Source organism: Dermacentor andersoni, chromosome 6 (assembly GCF_023375885.2).
Source record: "Dermacentor andersoni chromosome 6, qqDerAnde1_hic_scaffold, whole genome shotgun sequence".
Lineage (NCBI taxonomy): Eukaryota > Metazoa > Arthropoda > Arachnida > Ixodida > Ixodidae > Dermacentor > Dermacentor andersoni.
This window is the reverse complement of record NC_092819.1, coordinates 115,239,325-115,263,446: the sequence shown is the minus strand read 5'-3', so window position 1 is coordinate 115,263,446 and position 24,122 is coordinate 115,239,325. Positions and strand designations below refer to the sequence as shown.

The 24,122-nt window shown below is 49.2% G+C and overlaps 1 protein-coding gene across 1 annotated transcript in view; it reads right to left on the bottom strand.

Moving 5' to 3' along the window:
- Positions 1-22,776, bottom strand: part of LOC126522267 (decapping and exoribonuclease protein-like) — a 59,507-nt gene extending 36,731 nt beyond the window's left edge. Inside the window, exons 1-2 of the mRNA XM_050170986.3 lie at positions 22,206-22,776; positions 9,113-9,342 (exon numbers count right to left, since the gene is read on the bottom strand). Coding sequence (XP_050026943.1) covers positions 9,113-9,342; positions 22,206-22,621 — 646 coding nt within the window. The 5' untranslated portion in view covers positions 22,622-22,776. The remainder of the gene's footprint in view (positions 1-9,112; positions 9,343-22,205) is intronic.
- Between the last annotated feature and the right edge of the window lie 1,346 nt (positions 22,777-24,122).

Sequence of the window (24,122 nt, the reverse complement as noted above, 5' to 3'; positions counted from 1 at the left end):
CATGCATACAATATCGACACGTGGACTTGTTTATCTTTTTAGAGTGAGCGCTTTTCACCGTCTAACAAATGTTATCATCCAGCGCGGGACGTGCCTGCATGTATAGTAAGTTTCTGGAACGTTATCGATTGTTCTATCCTCTGTCTGTTGTCAGCGAACCTCGTGTAATACGATTGCATGTATGCGCGACGCGAACGGCCTAGAACTTTCTGGAAGACACGCGGGCACCAGCGAATTGTCTGGGAGGTTCAATTGCTCGTGTATAATAGCCGACGCGCTTGACCGGTAGATCGGATTTCGACGATTGCCGACTGTGTTCGCCGCTATCGTTGTGATTTATGTACAACCTATTCTTGTGGGCACAGGTTCTACCAATAAAAGTTAGTGTCGTCGTTCACCGCATTGCTACTCTGTTGTTTACCGTCACAACCGTGTGACAATATAGTTTCGCTCTTCACTGTCTAGAACGCTGCCAGAAAAAGTGTCCAAATACCTCTAATTAAAGATATTAATTATGAAGTATTACGCTCCAAGGCCACGGTCTCATCTTGGAACACGGCAAAGTGGAGGACTCCAAAATATTTCTGACCACCTGGTGTTCTGTAATGTGCACCAAAATCTAAGCGCACAAGAGCACGGACACGTCCCTGAAGTATTGCCACTCACGTCAATACTCGGAGGCCTTAAAAACATGAAAGGCCCTTTCTTAAAGAAATATGGATGAGCGCAAAGCTTTACCCCAATGTAAACTGAATCGAAGTCCAAAGCCAACGACAACGCAACGAAGACAAGAAATGCTGAGAGAACCGATGCTATGCATATGTGATTTGATTGCTCGCTTAGCATTGCATCTATTGTCAACGACCACGCAATGAACCTAAGAAATGCTGAGCGACCCGATGCTATGCATATGTGATTTAGTTACTTGTTTAGGATTGAATTTTTCAGATCCTAAGATGAGCCCGCGTTCTCCTGCACTTGCTGTCTCCGAGAAGCAGGGAAGCTCAGGTAATCGCGACGTGAGTGGTGTCATGCCAAGCAGAGGCAACTTGCGCTTCCAGAGAACTTTGTGCGCATGCGCTAGTCTTGCTCAGCTGGTCGCTTCGCGCCTTTATCAGGCACAGACCGGCCAGCCAGTCGACCCTGGCGTGGTACAGCAAATGTAAATTATAGTGTGCGACACAGATGTGTTAGTTGGCTTTCCTGCAGTGCGTTTTCGGCGCTCGTGGACAAATCAATGATGCATAGCAAGCTTCGCTTTGGAAAAAACTTGCTTATTGTTGCGGAACGTGAGAACGCGGGAGCCTCTGCTACCCAGACTATATGAGAGGTGTTTGTATCAATATTGTTACGGGGATATTGCGAGTATTGGAAGACTATATCTACAATATATATACAGGCTGAGTCAGAGTGGTTAAGATGGCTGACCACCAACAACACGAAGCAGCCGGCGTCTCCGATCTTCTTCGTCCTCTCTCATCTTTCATCCTTCCGTAACAGGACCCCCGGGTGGCGAAGCGCCGTCTCGGCGCATGGGTCGGGAACAATTGCGAGCGAAGTATGGATGCAGCCGCGAAACATGCGCGACGAAAATAGGCGTCTGACTTGAGGATGCATCAAAGTGTAGCGTCGAAATCTCATAATTTGCGTCGTTAACTTGGCGTAGGACTTCATAAGGCCTTGTGTAACGAGAGGGAAGCTTCTGGGAGAAGGCAACCCTACGACATGGTGACCAGAGGAGCACCCAAGCACCCGGCGGGAACTTAACATCGCGATGGCAGCGGTCGTAACGCTCTTTTTGTATATGCTGCGAGGCTAATAAACGAGATCGGGAGACTTGACATGCGATGTGAGCGCGATCGATGACTTTACGGGCGTACTCAGTTGCAACACGCGGCACAGAAGGGAGGATGGTGTAAAACGGCAATGTGGGGTCGCGACCATACAAAAGATAAAAGGGTGAATATATTGCGGTGTCATGTCGGGGCGAGTTATACGCGAACGTCACGTAAGCTAGCGTGGCGTCCCAGTCGCGGTGATCGTTGGAGACGTACATCGACAGTATCTCTGGTTGTTCGGTTGAGACGTTCCGTAAGGCCGATCGTTTGTGGGTGGTAGGCGCTGGACAGCTTGTTCTCAGTGGCACAAAAGCAGAGGAGGTCGTCGACATCTAGAGATAAGAACGAGAGGCCGCGGTCGGTAAGTAACTGTCGAGGTGCACCGTGGTGGAGAATCACGTCGTGGAGGAGAAAATCGGCGACATCTGTTGCACAACTAGTCGGCAACACCTTTGCTATCACGTAGCGTGTCGCGTACTCAGTAGTGACGGCGATCCACTTATTCTCTCTATTCGTCATTGGAAAAGGGCCAAGCAGGTCAAGGCCTGCGCGAAAGAACGGTTCAGAGGGAACTTCAGTTGGATGGAGTCGTCCGACAGGTGCCAGGGGAGGTTTCTTCCGGCCCTGATACAATTTGCAAGTTGCGACATAACGACGCACAGAGATGTAGAGAGCCGGCCAGAAGAACCGGCATCGTACGCGGTCATGTATACGCAAAATTCCAAGGTGTCCCGCCGTCGGTGCATCGTGAAGTTTCTTGAGAACGATGGATCGCAGATAACGAGGAACATGCGGCACGTGCCGTCGGTGCAGCCAGATTGCACTCCGGCGATTATGTACTGTAAGGATGCGTCGCGTTGTTGCTCAGCGTGCATGTCTGTCTTGTCAGCGAAAGCCATCACGCAGGTCACCGGATCATGCGCAACTGGGTTGGGAGGATCCGCGGGGTGACGCGAGAGGCAGTCAGCGTCCTTGTGGAGGCGTCCAGTCTTCTAATGGACACTAAATGAAAATTCCTTGAGCCGCAAAGCCCAGCTACCAAGCCGTCCAGTCGGGTCCCGAAGGGAAGACAGCCAAACAGATCACCGTGATGATCTGTGACGACCGAAAGCGTGCGGCCGTACAAATATGGACGGAACTTGGCCACAGCCCAAACTAAAGCCAAGTACTCCCGCTCGGTGATGGAGTAATTTCTCTCGGCAGGTGACAGCAGGCGGCGGGCGTAAGCTATCACGCACTCGGTACCACTCTGTTGTGGGGCGAGAACAGCACCGATGCCATGGCCGCTTGCGTCAGTGTGAACTTCGGTCGGTGCAGATGGATCAAAGTGGGCAAGTATGGGAGGGGTGGTCAGAATCCAGTTGAGAGCGGCGAACGCCTGAGCCTGCTCCGGGCGCTATGAGAATGGCATGTTCTTCGTTAGAAGATCTGTCAAAGGCCGAGGAACGTCGGCGAAATTTTTGACGAAACGACGAAAGTAACAACACAGGCGGACAAAGCAGCGCACGTCAGAAGCAGAACGTGGCACAATGGCACTCCGTAAGGCGCGAACTTTTTCTGAATCTGGTTGGACACCGGATGTGTCAACGAGGTGTCCCAACACGGTAATCTAACGGCACCCGAATTGACACTTCATGGAGTTCAGTTGAAGTTCGGCTTTCCTGAAGACCGCAATAATTGCTGCGATTCGGGTAAGGTGGCTGCCGCACGTAGGAGAAAAAACAACGTCGTCAAGGTACCAAAGACAGGTGGCCCATTTGCAGCCTCGCAGAAGAGAGTCCATCATACGATCAAATGTCGCAGAAGCAGTGCATAAGCCAAAGGGCATGACTTTAAACTGATATAAGCCATCCGGCGTGATGAAGGCCGTTTTCTCGCGCTCCATTTCATCAACTGAAATCTGCCAGTATCCAGATCGAATATTGGTGGACGAGAAGTATTTAGCTCTGTGCAAGCAGTCAAGGGCGTCATCGATGGCTGGTAGTGGGTAGACGTCTTTTCGCGTGATCTTGCTTAAGCGGTGATACTCGACGCAAAAACGCCAGGTACCATCTTTCTTTTTCACAAACACGATAGGCGAAGCCCAAAGGATGGCTCACGGCTCGATGACCCCTTCGCGGAGCATTTTGTGTCCTTCTGATTGGATGACTCGACGTTCAGCATGCGATACACGACAGGGACGCCGACGAATAGGATTCGCATCTCCAGTGTTTATACCGTGGTGAACAACAGATGTTGGCCTAAAGGCCTGTCACCGAAATCAAAGATGTGACTGTACAATTCAAGAAGGTGACGTATGTCCGTGCCCTGTGCAGAGGTGAGGCCAGGTGCAATCATTTTCGCGAAGTCATCCATTAAGGAACCAGAGCTGTGAGCTGCAAGTGGCGCTAATAAGCCACTCGGCATTGAGACTTTCAATGTCAAATTCGGAATCACTAGAAACGCTGGCCAAGACCATGGCGGCCGGAATCACTTGAGGGCACAGGCTGAAATTCAGAAGCGGTAGAACGACGTTGTTATTAGCAAGCGCGAACAACGTATGCGGAACAGCAACGTTCCGGTTCAAAAGCACGTCGACGATCGGGCGAAGCACATATTCACCGTCAGGAACCTGTGGCTTGGCGGTCTAAGTGACGTAAGTAACTGCCTCGGGTGAAAGACGCACATCGTGAAGCGAGCACAAGTGCGGCGGGGCGGTGCTCGGAGCATCGGCGAGTTGAGGCAGTCCCAACTGAATAACGCCAGTCGCGCAGTCGATGAGAGCAGTATGAGTGGATAAAAAGTCAAATCCAAGGATAACGTCGTGAGCGCAGTTGTCGATCACAGCAAAGAGAACAGAAGTAGGGCGGCCGGCTATAAATAAACGTGAAGTAAACATTCCAAGAACGACCAGCACGCCGCCGTTGGCCACACGAAGCACTCGGGCAGCTGCTGGGATGAGGACCCTCTTTAAACATCTATGTAGGCTAGCACTCATCATAGATATGTGGGCTCCTGTGTCGATGAGTGCTTGGACAGGTACGCCGTCTATTTTAACTCGTATTACACTTCTCCGTGTGGGCACAGACAGAGTATTTGCTGCGGTAGTAGGCAATGCAGCACCAGCTCCGAGGGCTGCATTTCTTAATTTTCCGAAAGGGTGCGGCCAAACGCCACAGGAGACGAAAGGCGACGTGGCTCTGGCAAGCGGAAAGATGGACGTCTTTGTGCTGAACGAGACTGGTGTCCGCGCGGCGACGGTGAGCGACTGTACCATGATATCCTGGCAGAGTTGTCGCCGCTGTTAGACTCGGTAGTGGGCGAAACATTGCGGGCATTTGCACCAAAACGGCTCAGCTTCGTCGGCGTGCGAGGTGTTGAGGGCCACGAGTTGCGACAGTATCGGGTGACATGACCGATGCGGCGACAGGGAAGCAGATAGGCTGGTCGTCCACAGTTGTCCACTCAGTCGGGATGCGATAACGCGAAGAGAAGCGTCGGTGTGGAGCGAAAATAGTAGATGGGCATTCGTTAGCTCTGGTATTGGCGACAGCACATACAAAATGTAAACCGATGTTTTCAAGTTCTTGGCGAACAATGGCTTGTACGAGAGGAACGGAAGAAGTGGTAGCATCAGGGCGGCGCGAACAGAAAGCTGCGGGCGCCATCGCATGTATGAGTCCTGGATGTATGAGACATAGGACTGCGTGGGGGATTGGGCAGGGGAGGCCAGTTCCTGCTTTGCGGCACTTTGACTACCGGTTGGTTTGCCAAACAACTCTGTCAACTTCTATTTGCATTTGTCTCAGCTGGTTAGCTCATCTTCTTGGTTTTCATACCATACCTTGGCCGTTCCGCTTAGGTAGAACAACAGGTTAGCTAGCATTAGCGTTGGGTCCCATGTGTTGATTCCACTGACGCGTTCGTACATAGCCACCCACTCTTCGACATCGGCGCCATCGGTCCCGCATAAAGTTCTAGGATCCTTGGGTTGCACAACCACAACTGAAGGTGACAGCGATGTAGCTGGAGATGATGACGTTGGAGGCGGCAACGACGTTGATCCCGCGTGCTCACCATCATTCATAATGCGGACGGTGATGCGACGTCCACTGCGGAGCTCCGTTTCCAGCCGTAGTACCCCGCCCCTCCACCAATATGTTACGGCGTTGTTGCGAGTATTGAAAGACTATATTTACAATATGTATACAGGCTGAGTCAGAGTGGTTAAGATGGCTGACCACCAACAACGCGCAACAGCCGGCGTCTCCAATCTTCTTCGTCCTCTCTCTGCTTTTATTCTTCCGTAACAATATATGTGACACTGGTTGTATTACGGTCAAGCATTGGAGAAATGCTAAACCATTTTTTACCCATAGAAGAGTGGCAAGCGCTAAGTTACACACAGTTACCTGAGTTGGCGTCACATGGGTTCATTGAAGAGGCATGTCCGAAAAATTGGGCGTCTGCAAAATGGGTTGTTAACAGTACTCTAGGAACTCCTCGAGCCGATGACACGGCGTCAATGACGATTCGTTGCAATTCCCATGTTATTGGAGCCAACATTAACGCGACTTTCCTACCCTTTCAATAACATTAGTTAATTTTCTCTGATAGAAGCACAAATTTTCCGAATTTTCCCGGAGTATTTGCTAACTATTCGAATTCCCTGAGAAGTCCCGCTTTTCCAGGTTGGTAGACATTCTGCATCCAGATGGTCACCTAGGGGAAAGGACAAGAGAAGCTGGCAACGCAAACACAGCATCGCATCGCAGGCGTCCGAGGACAGAAATTACTTGAGAATACCGCCGGTGGCCCTCGGATCCTCAGTCTAAAAACCCAAAAACTGCTCAAGAACCACGCCAGGAATTGCAGTTGTCGCGCGCTACAAAAAACTATGTCATGTTCAGTGCGCATGCGCGAGCGCCAAAGCTTTTCCGTCAGTTGTGGTCCACAAACGCCAAGCGATCACCGACGAAACTACCAAAGCAGCGGCTAGTGATGTTCTCCAAGCAACAGGCTTCATCGTTGCTGCCTCGGCCTTGAATTAATAACTTCGCGGACATCCCTCCAGTGGAAGTGGTGCTCTTAGAGTCGCTATCACAATTGCTGAGGTTGGGCCGGCATGGACATCAACAGTGGGGAGCGCGTCTGACATCATCGCGTTGAATACCAAACGAACCTGGAAAATAACAGCCATCCAGAAGTCACAGCTGTCGAAGAGAGGTCCACCGCTACCACACATGTCACTGATGTTGCCGGCTTTGCAAGAGCCAGATGAGCCACAAATATCGCAGGCAGAACGGGCCGTCACAGGTAGGGTCCCATTTGAATAGATCTGGCTGTTCTGCGCCGTGGCATTGGCGACGCTGTTGCTACCATTATGACTGGTCATCTACCTGCTCACTCCCATGCTCACTCCAGGCTTAACGAAACTGACAATGCCATCGTTTACCCTGGCCGAGTGGCAGACCCAGCCGGTTGTAGATGCCTGGGCAGACGTGGCTCACTCTTGCCGCGGGTAACCATTCGTAAGCGACGACAATCTGCAAGTAGTGCCACAGAAGTCCCTTCATAGGCGCATTCGGCTGATGTGGATTTGTTCTGCCTGTACAACTCGGCGTTCTTCAGAGGCTCCTCGCTCGCCTTCTTGCACGACAATATGCCTTCCTGGATCTGCTTGTACGTCGTTTCCTGTTAGTTCGGGCTCATCGATGCTGTTCCGGTGAGCAGGGCACCGACAGTCGACAATATTTACGGCCAGGTCAAGCTAAGAAACATCCTGAGAAATGCAGGCGCCGCACCCATCAAGTGCTCGCCGTGGGTGGCTACGTCGAGGACAACTTGCAGTACTGTTTGCTGGGTAGGGGCGCGATGCGTCTGTCCACCTCCTAACGACATCGACGGCTTCACCGTACACTAACCCGCCATTGAATGCGGGTGCCGATACAAAAGCCACGACGACCATCTGATGCTGCATGCCATTATGGCGGGCCTACGCAGAATCTTCGAGATGAACGGTTTTCCCGAAACTGTCGTCGTCCTCCTGCTGAAGCAAGTGCCCAGTGCGATAATCGAATACGCCATCGATGTTGTTGACTTCATCTTTCTAAAGATGCACAAGGCGCCACTAGTGCCCGGACCGTGTCATCTGCAAGAGGGTTACGGGGTGATAATTAAAAATCTTGAAACGCGCGCCCGTTATCTTGGCAGTGAGTACAAGATGTACATCACCTTCATCGTGTCAACTTGAATTACTGGAGCACAGCTATGGATGGGACTAGACTATCATCTGAACCTGTCAAAACGCTCGAGCTTCGGAAATGCTTCTTGATTTGGCAGCCTCTTTGAAATGTGCATATCGAACCCGTGTGGTGTCAGAATGTAATGTCAGGAAATATGCGTCGTTTGGAGTCTCTTTATAGCCTACTGCTACACGTGGCAGCAGATAAGGACTAAATAGATAAATGTGAAGTAAATGCACGCTACGGTACATTTCTACTATTTGTCAACAACAAACATTACGCAATAAGATAGAAAGTTGGGCGAGTCGGTACGGTAACAAAAAAAAGCCTCGTGCACTTTGTTCTGCGGGAGTGCCGACACAAAGCGGCATTAAAGCAGCACAGCGCCAAGACGGCCCTACGCAAACAGCTGCCAAACAAATCAACACTGTTGTAACCACCGCGATGTCTTACCGGCCATGGCGTTGCTCGAGATCACGGGTTTGGTGCCGACCTTGGCAACCACATATCAACGGGGGTGAATTGCATAAACGCTCGTATACATTGGCTTTGGTGCCCGCTAACAAACTCCAGGCGCTAAAATTTTATCCAAAGTCCACTACCACTGCATGCGTGATAATCAGATTGTAGCTTTGGGATGGAAATCATGATACTTTAATTAAAGTTTAACATTTATCCAACATGCAATGCACCGTGTGAGGCAATGACAGGGCTAACTTTCTTGCAGGTTGTGAACAATGCTCCACAACTACGCCTCAAGTAAACAAGTCTCACTGTCTGTTTTGCGTCCTACCTGGACCCACACAAGGGTGGAACTGTAGGAACGTCCGCTCTTCACACTCTTAATGTAGCAACCGCTCAATAACCTAAACATTCACTATCAATATCCCCACCACCTGCCAATTACCGGAAACTCTTCAGAAAGCTTCGCGTACACGAATCCCCACACCACGCGGGCTCTTCGTAAACTTTTTTTTACTTTACTCATTCTGTGTTGCGATTATGTCAAACAACCGTGATGGGAGATATAGGTGGATGCTTGACACTCACTTGTGGTCATGCCGCGGTGGAACTTGACTCCCCAGTACGTCCTACGCTCCAGCTTCTTGTTGCCTCTCTCCTTGAGATATTTATGAACTTCAGCCTGTATAGGATGGTCATGCATGTACACGATGCCTTGGTGTCGGCATGCCACCAGCCGCCAGGCTAGTTTCTCCTCGAAAGGCGTGCACATAAGCTCTTTCAAACACCTCCGGTTGCAGATAAAATCCGTAGACATGCTGCGCAGAAAGCAGGGACGTGAAGGTACTGCACAGGTAATACAACTTTCTATCGGCAATTGCCCGTGTGACGGGAAGGATGAGTCATGACCGGTGGGCCTATCCATTAGTAAATATTGATTCACTGAGTGCCCTCAGAGCCTTAAATAAGTGAAAACTTTACGTTGAAGGCAATTTATTGATTGCGATTGCAAATTATTACATAACTATAGCAAGTAAGGTCGGTCGTCTTACGAGCTGCATAACCTGCCGTGAACACTCGTTCACTAAGTACATTAACAAGCAAGTTGGCATGCGCGCACAGGCAATGAGGAATACATCTCATTCGATCACAGCGGACACTCGCTGCCAGAACGCTGGCACGATGCAGCAGCCGCGGCGAGCGAATTCCACTTCCTGCTCACTCCCTTCACCACGAACAAGGTGCGCGAGAACACAGTCTACACGAAGCCATGAGGCATCTTTCGTTCATCAGCCTTCGAACCCGCCGCAGCTTTACAACGTGAAAGACGCGCGGCCACGCTGAGCTGCCGCAGCAGGAGAAGAGAAAATGCGCCACTAACCTGCACCCTTCATCGCCTCTCCCAGCGAGAGCTCGCCTCCCCGCTCTCCCTCGGGTGCGTGAGAAGATGGAGCGCACCTTCCCTACCTTCCTCCCTCCCTGTTCTTCCGAGAGTTGCCTTTCTTTCATTTTTTCGTGCTCTTATGCGCACTATTTTTTTTTAACATTCATAGAATTTCTTTTGCACTTCGTTTCATGATACGCGAAGGTTAAAGCTTTGCCGAGCGCCTCATGATCGAGCTCAAACATTCTCGCGTGCGCAGATGCTGACGCCTATCGCACCACTCTAGTTAGCTGGCGCAGTCTCTCGAGCCATCCTACATGACGAAGCCTTGGACGATGCAGTGATAAACGAATGCAGCTCTATCTTGGAAGCGCTTGAGTAGCGGCGCTCGAGCGTGCATCTATCTATTTCTTATTTCAAGCATTTCGCGGGATATTGGTTTTTTTTCTTGTAAAAAACAACCAGGCACCCTTCAGCACGATACAAATACTTGATTCGGAGGTTACTTTGTAACCTACAACTTTGTAATTGACATGTTTGCGATTCAAGCAATAATTAAATCAATTACTAATTAAAAGCAATTACTAATTCGTGATGAAAAAATTCTGGCTGTTAAATACGCACGACTGGCACCACCATGCAGTAGGTAGGAATTCTCTAGAGCTCTTGCATTATTTTAAAATCTTGGTCGGAGTTAACTGGAACTCCCGGCATATCTGCGTTGCATTACGCGCGTCACGCAATGCATTGCCGGCCGTCACCCTGGGTAGGCCGCGGGTGCAGCGCACGGCAGCATAGGCTGCCGCACGCGAGCGCAAGCACGAGCGCGATCGTGCCCTAACGCCTATCCCGTGTATCGGCAACGGCATGCAGAAGCCATCTTGGGATACGCTTGTGCTGTTGAGATGGCAACTAGTCTTGTGATCGTCCGCGTGTACATCGAACGGAACACGTCTCGTTCTGACGCGGAAAGGTTCCTGGCAGAAACGATGAAGACCTTAAAGCGACATAGTACGCAGATCCTCGTGTGTGACGACTTTAACATCGATGTGGCGAAAGAGCACGGCAAACGGATCGAGAGTTTCATGCTAGATCGCTACTCGTTGAAGCTGAAAACGCTACAGAGACCCACGACGCAACACCGTTCCTGCATTGATCTCGCGTTTGCAAGCAGGCTGTGTCATGCTACGATGGCAGAGCCTCTGACCATCTACCGCAGCGATCACAAAGCAATAGTCTGCAAGTGTAGAGTCGTCCGTGAGAGTGAGTGTGTGCGGTAATCAGCAGTACATGACCTAAAGTAAAGCCTATGCAACTTAAATGTTTCTTCGTTCAACTGCAGCGTTAAATAAATACAATCCTAAACAAGCAATCAAATCGCACATGCATAGCATCGGGTCGCTCAATATCTCTTGGGCTCGTATGTTCGTTGGCCTTTGACTTTTATTCAGTTTGCATTGAGGGAATGCTTCGCGTTTATTCATATTTCTTTAAGAAGCGGCCTTTGATTTTTTCGCAGTGCAGTTGGTTTATAATTTGCGATGTCTTCTACTGAATAACTGTTTCATCAAGAACAAGTTGAACTTGTCGATGAAATGTTACGCCAGGTCAAACATTATTCGTTTGCCTTTGTGCTCCTTGTATGCGACGGAATGTTTCAGTCGTGAGCGAAACCGATGCGCGGTGGCAGAGTCACACAAACGTGCCCCTGCGCTGATTTGGCTGCGAAAAGGTTCTCAACTGTGACGCCATTCATGTAATAGTGACGTTCTCATTTGCAACATAATTGTACGAGACGTGCTTTTACATCGAAATACATGATGCCTACAGACATTTTTCATTTATGGCGTGCTATATATGTTATATCAAGAGCGAACCGCGAGGGAATTGTTGCCAGACTTCGCAACGTTGACGCTGTGTGACGGCCACCGACGACTACGACTGCAGAAAAAGGAGATACCAGCGCGTGAACACGAAAATATCAGAAGGGACCACACCATAGAAAAATAAACGCATAACCGAGAAAAGATCAAAGTAAAGCAGCCCAAATTTATATATAGCAAAAACTCGATGCTACTGCTGAGCTGCTACTCTTCTGATGGAGAAAGAGAAGAGGAGAATAGCAGACGAGAACTTCATGAGGACAGGTGATAGGAAGCAATTATACACACGTTTGTGTTCGAAGAACTCGGTCATAGGCTTGAATCTAGGCTTATCTTAAAGGGGCCCCTGACCACTGTTTATCGAAGTCGAGAAAGGAATTCGAAGTTCATATAGGCTATTTCAGATATACTTCGCCGCAAAAACTATTTCAATACGTTTAGTAGAAGCGGAGTTATTGGCAATCAAACATGGCCTTGGCCTTTCTTCGGCTCCTCTTTCGATGCCCTGTGCTGAGAAGGCTACTTCGCATTGGGGCGTGCCCACAAAGCTGCGCCTTCTAATTGTCATTGGGGCGCGCAGTCCAGATTTGATTTCGGATGTTAACATAGGCGCCAGTAATTCCGATTATGGCGCCTACAATGCGCTAAACGTAAAGCCCCGCCATGCGCAAACCAAACGTGGCTGTCTCCAGCGGGCCGCACTGCGCTTGTAGCTAGTGGACTCGTCGCGGCCGCCCACGGTGGCCGCGGTATCTACGCTACGTAGCACACCGCAGCTACATGCAATTGAAGTGCCTGTGCCCAGCGTTTGTTTGTACACGACAGGTATTGAGTGCGTGCTCGCGCCCAAATGCTCCAGTCTGCCCTTGCTACGTGGTGCGGACCGGCTTTGTCATTTACCAGCTTGACCTACGGACAGTAGCCACAACCATCTTGCGCATTTTTGAAGTGTGATCCATAAGTCTGCCAAGACGCCTAACCAGGAGCGGCCTGGAGCCAGCGCACGCTGGAAAGCGTGCGTGTCGTCAGACTATAAGTTTCACGTGGTTGGAGTCTAGTTGAGCGTTCAGAACTAGGAGAAATTACAGAGACCCGACTGCTACGACACCGATAAGCAAGGTAGCCAATTGTTAATGCTTACGCGGGCGACCGTGACCGAGCGCGAGCAAACGACAGTCTGCTTCTTCCGGAAGTAGGCAATTATTATTGCGAATGTAGGGGCACTCCTGGCGCATTTCTGCTGTCACCGTCAGGTTCCGTATAAAGCCTAAGGGTGATAAAATGGTCGCCGCGCGCCTATGCTGTAGATGCGAGGGAAAGCTTGCGAGGGTGAGCCGTGGAACGCGGCTCAATCTCGCGTGTACCAGCGAGGAACGCATACCATAAGCGTCCCTCTCCTGTCACGCGTGAGGCATGGGTGTGAGGCGAGAAAAGGGGGGCGTTATTTTCCCCGGCGTCTACCGCTTACGGTGCGGCCGTGCGGCCGTCGTATCTTGAAAGCGACCAGCGACGCGGCCAAAGTGCGTGCCCGCGCGGCCCTAATCTGCACAGCGATCTGCTATGTTTGAAGCGTGCGCGTAGTGCCGGTAGTTTCGAATGCGCTGTTCTTTCGACGTTTCGTTCGCGTTGGAGCAAGAGGTGTACGATTCAATCGCTGCTGCTGCCCCGATTCCTCACTCCAGCATTCTGACAGCGAGCTTCCGCGCTCATCGAGCAAGATGTGTTCATGTTTACTTGTGTGTGCGTGACGCCGTGCTTGTTAATTTAGTTAAAACTCGTTGGGGGCCTAGTTGGTTGGAATCCATGATAAAATGTGTAAGCGTGACTGAACATGGACCTTAGAAAGAAAGAGGCACACAGAGACAGGGCTGCTTCTGTGCGTATTTCTACGTCCTCGTACTGTCGCGCTCTCTCGATGTGTTTTTTGCGCGTCCTCATTCAGTGGCACTTATACAATATATCATTGTTAATTTAGTTAGTAAGCTAATATTTACTAGTCTATACGGCCGGTGAAAAGTACGCAAATACTAAGTTATCCCCTAAGGACTTTAGAGTTTGCTTACGCTAAGCTAAAGCACGAAAATAGTGGGGTGTACAAAGAACGCAGAAAGGTGTACATGAGAACCCCGAATGTGTATAAAAGAACGCAAGCGGCACGTGGCGCTCTGCGCGCACAAAGGCGCCCTTGTTCACCCGAACCCGCGCGCTATGGTCTGAGTACTTTGGACGCATCACAGTCTGGGGAGTCCACGCGCTGAAAGAGAGGTAGCACATCTTCGTAAGGAAAGAACTGTTTTATTTCCTAGCAATACAGGAGCTGGCCGGTCGGCTACGCGCAACAGAATGTTCAGGCTTCAGAATGCGCACGACGGCGTGCATCGACCAGAGGGAAGCCGCTCCCCGCTATGGAGTAACGCGATACGCCGCCTGTGCCGTTCGGCCGTGTTCCACTTCAACAAGCGTGAACTGGGTAGTGCGTCTTCCTGGACAGCTTAACAACAACGTAGGTAGCAGGACGGTGTTTAGTTCTTTTCCAACTTTCCACTTCTTTAAGGATATATCTCTATCCATCCATCCCATTCATCCATCCATCCATCTATCCCCCCCCCTCTCTCTCTCTCTCTCTCTCTCTCTCTCTATATATATATATATATATATATATATATATATATATATTAACATTAAATTGTGGGGTTGTACGTGCCAAAACCACTTTCTGATTATGAGGCACGCTGTAGTGGAGGGCTCGGGAAATTTCGGCCACCTGGGGTTCTTTAACGTGCCCCTAAATCTAAGTACACGGGTGTTTTCGCATTTCGCCCCCATCGAAATGCGGCCGCCGTGGCCGGGATTCGATCCCGCTACCTCGTGCTGTGCAGCCTAACACCACAGTCACGGAGCAACCACGGCGGGTATAATATATATATATATATATATATATATATATATATATATATATATATATATATATATATATATATATATATATATAAACGCCAGTGCTCTCGGGTTAACCTAACACCTATAGTCTGCACACAGAAGCAATGCGGTGAAAACCGTACTAACGGTGCTGGCACTTTTAAAATCACAGGATTATGGTGCGTATTTACAAACGACGAAGCCTAGTTACGAAACAAATAGAGGCATAACTTGGGTCGAGAGCTCCACAAAAAAAAAGAAAAAAAAAAGAAGAAAGAGAGGTACCTAGCTTGAACTGAAACCAGTTATTTTTTCCCTTCGAGTTCGCTCCGTAGTGAAAAATATCGTAACGTTCCAGTTCGATTCCTTTTCGAGCTAAAATATTGTGTTTTTCCCTCGGTTTCCAGTTCATTTCAGCTTTGATACTCTGCGCAGTAGGCCTTGCAAAATCTCGCAACAGCGATTACAAACCGCCAGATAGGACGCGAATAGCACACATGAGCGCGCCCCGAGCTATGCTTGATAGCAAGATTCACGGGATAAAAAAAATGGTAAGCGACCTTAATGTCGACTTAGGTGGCGCTTAGTGGTACTCGCACCTCGGCGTTGGTGTTCTTTAGGTTATGCGAGCGAACGTCTTTCCACTGCATGGTGCGATATGCGGGTGAGGAGTGAAATAGGGCGAGAAGGAATGGCAGCGCGAGCGACCTGGCGGGGCTTAGGATGGATGGATGGATATTATGAGCGTCCCCTTTGGAACGGGGCGGTAGGTTGCGCCACCAAGCTCTTGCTACTGTACTGCCTAATATCTTACCTAGGTTAAACAATGAAAAAAAAAAAAAACACTCTGAACTACTACGCCCATATTTTCTGATCCCCTATTGCGAACTGTGCTTTTGTGCATCTCCGTCTTTTGTCGTTTCCCTACTTTTCTTCCACCAATCCTCCAGTCGCCTCTTACTAATGTCTATTGCGGACATGTTTGCTTTACCACTGCTCCCTCTGAACCCAAGGGCTTCAAGGAGCCCAGTGGTGCCTAAATCAACCGCTGGGTAGACGTCTTCACATTCTAATAAAACATGCTCCGTAGTTTCCGTAGCTTTAGCGCAGCAAGCACATGCTTCTTCCTTCTTATATCTCGCTTTATAGGTGCGTGTTCTAAGGCATTCCGATCTCGCTTCGAAAAGTAATGAGCTTCCCTTTGAGTTATCATAAATGGCTTAGCCCCCTAGCGAGCAGCGCTCCAAGCTAGAGTCACTGGAAAAAATTCTAGTGACTCTACTCCAAGCGCACCTTACGCGCCCTCTACGGTGCTGACGTCAGCGCATGTAACGTGCGCGCGCGCGCAGCTACTGCGAGCAAGCGAGCAGGTGCGCGCCGGGAGAGAAGCGAGAGAGCAGGGAGTGACGTCGCATCCGCTCTGCTAGGGAGATTTTAAGTCTATCCCAGACAACTGTTTTTCATGAATTAGCCGGTTAAATATCCCGCCACCTTCTTGCGTATGACGTCATTACTTCCGCTTTCTACTTTCGGGTTTCCAGGAATTTCGCCAAAATCATGCTTTGGTGACGGGTCTCTTAAAGTATACAATTATCTGCTTTGGTGTGCGGTAATCAGTGATATTGAATTCTGCTTACTTTGGACACTTCAGTAACTAAGCTTGTAACTAAATTTATGCTCCGGATATTCTATAATGACACCCATGAATATTGTTTTGTACTACTTTTTTCAATGCTTCGTTTATTTAGTTTGAATTTTATTCCGGTCGTCACAGGAGCTGCACCGGAAGCGCTGAGCAAGAAACAAGAGTGTCACTCGATGCTCGTGCCACTAGAAAAGGAATAAAGAAATCGGGTACGCTAAATCAGGGCGGGAACCACAGTGGGTACGGTACATGAAACGTCTTGTGCGTGCTGGGGACGGCGTATGGGCACTATGGTACAGAAATTACGTAACCAAGTTCCCGAATTCATTTGTGCATTATGATTACTCACAGCGCGCACTAAAAAGACGGACATAATAATAATACGGAGTAATAATAATGCAGATGTACCCAATCGCCAAGCTAGCTACCGTACTACAGTTTATTTGTTCACGCAGTAAAAACGCCACATGCCTAACGTATATGAGAGCTAGTGGGCGTCTTTTGTCATTGCACTTTGCCACTGCACTCGCTCGCTATTCCTAGTGGGCCGACTTTGACGCTATCCGAGCCAGCGTGAAATGTTTTGCTACATATTGTACGTTTATAGGCATTGCAACTCGTTCTTAAATAAATAATGGGGTTTTACGTGCCAAAACCACGCTCTGATTGTGAGTGACGCTGTACTGGAGGACTCCGAAAATTTGGACCACCTGGGGTTCTTTAGCGTGCACCTAAATCTCAGCACCACAGGTGTTTCCGCATTTCTCCCCCATCAAAATGCGGTCACCGTGGCCGGGATTCGATCCCGCGACTTCATGCTCAGCAGTCCAACATCATGACCACATAGCAGCCTCGGCGGGTACTGCAACAGGCGATTAACACCAGTTTCAGCTTGATAAGGTATACCTACGATGGCAAAATGAGCTTTCGTGACCATTTCTGCTCGCAGTAGGCGAACGTATTGCCGAGCTACGGCTCTCTGAACGCTGTGCACGAGGATAAATATAGGTCCGATTGCGTCGCGCTGTTGCGCCACAGCAGCTTCATCCGCGCACTCGAGACGTGCATTGGTCGAGTAACGGCTTTCTTTCGCTCTGCGCGACCGCAAGAAAGTAAGGGGCGTGGATAGTACGATTGCAAAGAGATAATGCTGTAACTTGCTTTCGTCACATCAGTTTCAACAAGCGATCCTCGATGATTTTTTCACAGACCATTCACGTCAAAAAGAAGAAAAAAGAAATCCGAGACATTCTGCTCTTTGAAGGTGGATGACCAGCGGAACTGTATATATGGCGAAAGATATGTTGATAAATATGTGACGTGAAATTCGAAGACACATACCACAATTATTTCTTTTTCACGATTTGCTTGCTTTATTAAATTGCATACTCATTGCCGTGTTTTATTTCTATGCTTCTTTTGTTTGCTTTTTTTATTTATTATTTGGTCGCCAAGGTGACTATCGCTTTATGATCGCTCTAATATATGGCCAGTGGCTCTGTGGCGACACTGGAAAGTTCTCGGCCAATGTGAGATCTATACACGACCGATGACGCGTCGTGAGCACACTGATGTTTGGGTAGCGTTGCATGCCGAACTTTTCCAAGAGAAATGCTACGAACCGCTTTCTGTCTGGCTGTTTGTCACCCACAGTTACGATGCGAGTGGAGTCCGTAGGAGTGATCAAACCAAATGTTCATACGCTAGGTGTTTGGGGCACGATCTTCGTCCGTTTACGTGCCGCCCGCCGTCGCCGCACACATTCAGGCTTCTGTTCACTACAGTGTTCTTCGCAGACGCGCTGTTCTTCCGCACTCATAACCTGCCGCGGCCTACCCATTGCACGGAGCGAAGGGAACTGAGATAAGGTTACGTGCTTTGCCTCTAGAGCGTGTGACGTAAAACCGCAATCAATAGTAAACAATGTCTATCCCGGATTTACTTTTACAGGAAAGCTGTATATGTCCAGCTCATTCGTTCGTCCGTCCGTCAGTCTGTCGCCTGTACAACGAAAACTCCTGCAGTCCGACGCCATGCGCGAAAAAAAAAATAGGCGACCGATTGGCTTCGCCATCCGTGACGTCATTGCTTTCCGTCACAGCCGAGCGCGCTCTCAGCATTTTTTCTCCGTCTCCGAATTGGGTAGGCCGCGAGTCATGCGCGCTGCTGAGGAGCAGACAGCTTTCAATCAGCAACGCCGCGAGCACAACCGTGAACGAGCTCCTCGTCTACGCCGTGCCGATGCTGCAGCCCGGGCACAAGAACCGGCTCCGGCAGCCATGCGCAAGCAGCAGCTGCGTACCGACGATCCGGCCGTCTACCAAGCCATCGTTTAATGAACCGTCGGGATGAACCCAGTGACAAACACGGGGGCCGCACGTTTCAGCTTCGCTGGTTAACCATCGGTACGGAGTGCTTGGGCGGAGATTTTTATTGCGAAAGCAATACTGCTCGCACTTTCGGCCCATGGGTGGTCGTGGCGCCGCCTTACACAGCTGCGCGCCACGTGACCGTGTGATGTCACGCCAGACCGAGAGACGGGGCCCCAGCTCGCGGCATCGATGGTGGAGGCGAAGCCTTGCGCGCCGCTGCTGCGGCGCTACCGAGAGAGGGCGCTCCTGGTGTGACGTCACGCCAGACCGAGAGACGGGGCCCCAGCTCGCGGCATCGATGGTGGAGGCGAAGCCTTGCGCGCCGCTGCTGCGGCTCTACCGAGAGAGGGCACTCGCTGGTGTGACGTCTTGCTAGGAGGATAACTGGGGCTACAGCTCGCAGTGGTCGGCGCGCTGCCTTGCGCTATGTCGGATGACGTATAGCTATAAATTTAACAAAGGGCAACCATGTCTACACCATCAGCCGAACCAATGCGCAGCCAAGGGTATTGCTTTCGCAATCTTCTAGGCTTAACCAAGCTAAGCCTTCAGCCAATTTTTTCTACCTACGCACACAAACCGCCAGAACTTAGCGTATAATAGCTCCGCTGTAAAAAAAAGCTTGAAGTGCATGACACCTCTCGTATCGCACCATCTCGCAAGGCGGAACGGGCTTCAGAAGGTAACGACTATAGAAGCTAGCCGATGTCAGCAAATACTCAAGCTCCTGCGTCGCAATCGGTCGAATCCAGACTAAGATGGCCGCGAGCGCTCATCGTCTTTATATCGTCTGCTATCCACAGAATTACATTATTTCTGCTATCCAGAAACTCGTCCTGGCAGGTTTTGGCAGCCTGCGGTTAGCCAGAACCATCAAAGTCAGGAAAAACGAGCGCCCGACCTAAGTGCGCCGAACGTTGAGCTATGCAACTTGATAAAAATGTGAGCAGTTTGCAGTAGTTGTGCAAGCCTGTGTCACGGTGGAGCTAGTTTCGGCTTTTGCCGAGTTTTGCGAAGTTATACATGGCTCCGGTAGATTCATACTAAGTTTTGCGAGGTTATGCGTGGCTTGGCTAGGTTTGCACTAAGTATTGCTTGGTTTTGCTAAGTTTAGCGACGTTATGCATGGCTTGGCTACTCGGGTTATTTGGCTCGGCGACGGCGTTTGTCGGTGGCGGCCTCGGCGCGGTGTGCAGGATCGGCTCTCCTTCGTCGATCGTAGTCCCGCTGAGCCGCGCGCCGAGCTTCCTTGTAGACCCAGGGCTTTCTAGCATATCAGTGACGTCACGGCTAAGCAAACACTCGCTTGTCCTCGGCGGGGGAAAGGGAAGCGTTCGCATGCCGCGGCGAGACTGCGCCGTGTGGGAAGCGAGGAGGTTGCTTAGCTCGGCGACGCACAGCTAGACTGAGTTTTCTGCCGGCACGAAACGGACTTACCAAAAGCTTAACATCTCCGCTTATAAAACGAGGTCAGGCTGCGCGCTGTGGCAGCTTGCTGGTAGTGGGAAATCAAAGAGGCCCTGTGTAAGGCACAATTGTCGAATTAGCAAATGTTTCGGGTCGTAACCTTGAAGGATGCTTGTTTTATCCGCGCGGCTTTTTAAGCCATACTAGCCATTTTTCAGTGGCTTAGTAAAAGCACCTGATAACCTTTCGTCAGCTTTCAAACTCTCTACCTCACTAGAGAAAAATCTTTACTTAGCGGTTATCCCACAGGAGAGCTGGATTTCTTATTGACAAAGACGCTTTACTGATTTACGCCAATGCGCGAAATATAATTTACATACTTGGCCATAATAGTAGTCTGACTAGCTCCAAATAAAAGTGAATGGTACTACGTTGATTTTACCTCGTTTCAGGCAATTTGTGCTACTTCAAGGCTTGGGGCAAATAAATTGGGCAGTGCATTTAGGCTCTTAAAGAAGAAGAATGCAGTGAAAAACTGAAAGCGGGAGGTATTGCCAAAATGACAGTATTTGCATCTTTTTGGGGCACTAGCTCCCTGCGTGAAGCAGCACACACGTAAATGGCAAAATGAAGCTTCATGTAGTCTAACGAGACTCCAACGTGATTAGAAGTTACCCGGAAGAAAACTTTTTGCGTCACAGCCCGTCACCAAAATACGCCCACTGCACAGGAAAAAAAAACGAAAAAAAAACCATCGGGTATCATTCGAACCAGATTGATGGTAACTACATGAAGCGATCCATACTTCAGTCTTGGCGTGATGATAAAATCAGAGGGTCTGACTCTTTTTTCAATTTCTTCATAGCCGAACCACGGCTCCAAATTAGTCACCAGCCGTACTCATGGGGAGGTAACATATTGGCCTAGTCATAACATAGCTTGCACCAGAATTTTTTAGTGGTGGCAGCTTAAGAGATAAAAATGAATGATATTAAGTGAGTGGGCTAACAAGTTAATTGATATACCATGACTGCCGCAAACACGCGGTCACTCTACACAATTGACGGGCATGCGAATTTTTGTAAGCTGAATGGAATATACTTCAAATATTACCAGAAACGAATCGATTACTTCTCGAACAATGAGCAGTCGTTATCGCTATCATTATACAACAATTTCACGTAATCATTTATACAGAACGTTAGTAGGTGTCTGTGATTACAATGCAAATTATGCAGCGTTGATTATTAAAACCTGAAATAATGCTGCACGTTCAGGTACTCAGGGCTCCTGAATGAGGGTGACCGATCGCTGTTTAGCGGGAAGCAACTGTCTCCCTGCGCTACGTATAGATTACGGCACTGCGTACAGGTGCGGAAGAAAAATCAACGCAGGATTTTGGAGCGAATTGCATCCTTGAGCCCTGGTGCCGTAGTTGGGGTCAAGTAGAAATCACACCTGTCAATATGTTTCTCTGCAAGTAGATGGGAGCGTTGTTCGCTCATTTTGCAGCTTAATAGCCGCCCAATTCCGGCGTTGATAGCTTAGCTACACGGGTGTGTATCACGGGGGTGTGTCTAGTGCGTCCGAAATGCAGAAACTGAATTGTTAACGGCGTCGTCAGGCTGGCGAGTGCGCGGCTGCAGAAGCTGAAAACGACGTCCCTGTCCAGCGTGTAAAGCTCAAGAACCAATGAGCGCTGGCCTGCGTGCGTGATTAGATTTCTACCTTTAGTCCTAGGCTGCTATAGAGCACAGTGGCATGCCGTTTGGCTATATCTCACGTGTTCTAAATATAATTGTAAGCACCTGCCCCATCAAATGTTTTGAGTCTCCTGCGGCCGCCGTTATTCAATTTATCGTATTTCTGCTACAATTTTACACTTGACGGATGTTAGTTGAGGGTCTGGAAAGTTATTGGGGAAATATTGGTATTTACTAATAGTGACGAATAAATTCGTATACATAATCGAATTTGCGATTGTTAGGTTGGTTATTTAAGCTGTCTCGAATATTGGCACACCTCTACAAGCGGCAAAGTTTTCGACGTCGAAAGAGAATAGGACACTCACCTCTTCGTTTCTAGCCCCGACGACGGTGCCTCCACGTTAGAAGAGCGCGTCGTCACCTTGTCTCTGTTGAGAAGAACCCAGCGGAGTAGACTTTCGGTGGGCGCCAGTTTACCGGTTATCCAGTTTACCCGCACTGCCTCCGTGTATCCGGTGTTCAGATTCAGCATGGATTCCCACGGAATCGGAGTGAGCAGGTACCTCTTTAAAGCGGCGCCGTCGATGTACTCGAACTCTTCCCTTTCACCTCGCACGGAGTAGTGGCCGATCTCGCCGAGCACGTCATACCTGGGACAGTCGCCACTCAGCGACGAAACAGCATCTCGCACGTTTAAGGCCGCAACGTTCTCGCCGGCGGGAACAACACACCACTCGTGCCAATGCGCGTCCACCGCTGAACTTTCGCAACCACCACCCATTTCTACGCCAACTTCCCTGGCCTGTGTCTCGTGAACCACTGACCGCTGTGCCCATGTAACTTCCAAGATGTATGAAAACTGGTAGCGAAGCTTCCTAGAAGCCCACGAGTCAAGAAAATTGGCCTCGTTGTAACCGCCGCCATCTACGTATCGTGGGGACAACTAACAGCAAGCAAAAAATGAAAAAGAAAGAAAGTTACGTCACAACCGGCATTAACAGTGACGTCAAGATCTTGCGCTGCTTGGCGCGAATGTTTGAATTCCTGTTGCGTCAGGTATGACGGCCGCTACGACCGCAGTTATTTTTCTTTTTTGGCTGAGTCGAGCTTGCGACTTACCCCAGCTGAAACGCCAGTCTGTCCTTTCATTATTAGGAGTGGCGTATGTCCTAATGTGAACGTAATTAGGCTGTTATTGACGGCAATTGCTCCAATAGCTTCCTAGGAAGCTGAGCGAATAGGATAGAAATAAATGACATCGTCAAAGAGCTTTCAAAAAAAAAAATTCACATTTATTTGTCTTGAATAATCCAGCAAATATACTGACCAAACAAAACATGTTTCAGTGATCAAAAGTACTGTGGCCAGCTCACAGTCGTAATGCATAGCAACCTATGAGAAACGTTAACACAGAATAATTTGCAATTCCGTACCACACCATGTATTCATATACAACAGTTATCAGACAAGACAACATTGCCCCACATTGTCATTTAGAAAACATTACAATTACTACTCTTGCCGCCCGTCGGACACTCATACCCTGTGGTACGGAGAGTAAACGAACCTAGCGCGACGTTTCTTCGCGGGGTGTTCCGCATTTATTGCGACGACGAGACAAGCGCGTCGGATGCTGCAGCGTGAACGTTCCATGATAACGAAAAACCTGCACTCACACCTTTCACCAACGAATGCAGTGCGCTCGGTCAGGCAAAATTTGAAGTGAAGCGCACACCGCAGTTTGAAGAAACACGCGAGAAAATAATAATAATAATAATTGTAATAATAATAAAAAACTCCGACAAAACCGCCGTGTTCAAGCGAGAAACGCCATTCCTCACAACGTAACAGCTGGCATGCATAGCCTCGCCAAGTCTTGCGCCAGAATCACTGGTGGGTAAGGATCGCCAAGAAAGAACTAATAGATTGTGAAATATAAAAGAATGACATTTGTTTTTTAGTGAAAAAAAAATATCTGAAGCGACTTAGCGTGGAAGCTTGGGCATTTTGGTGATTCATTGGAAAAGGACAGAGCACAAAAATTACAACAAAAGAAAGCGATACGCACACAACGCTATCTTGCAGCAGTTTATTCATAAAGCAACGAAGGAATAAATATATAGGGTGTTACCATGTGCAATATGGCAATGGTCGGCAAAAAACCTGGAATATCATTTGAAATGCTGGTAATGATAGCCATGTACATTCAGAGCGCACGAAATGCTTGACATTCAAACCCTGTACACATACGCCATTTCCAGAGATGAAAGTACAATCGAAGG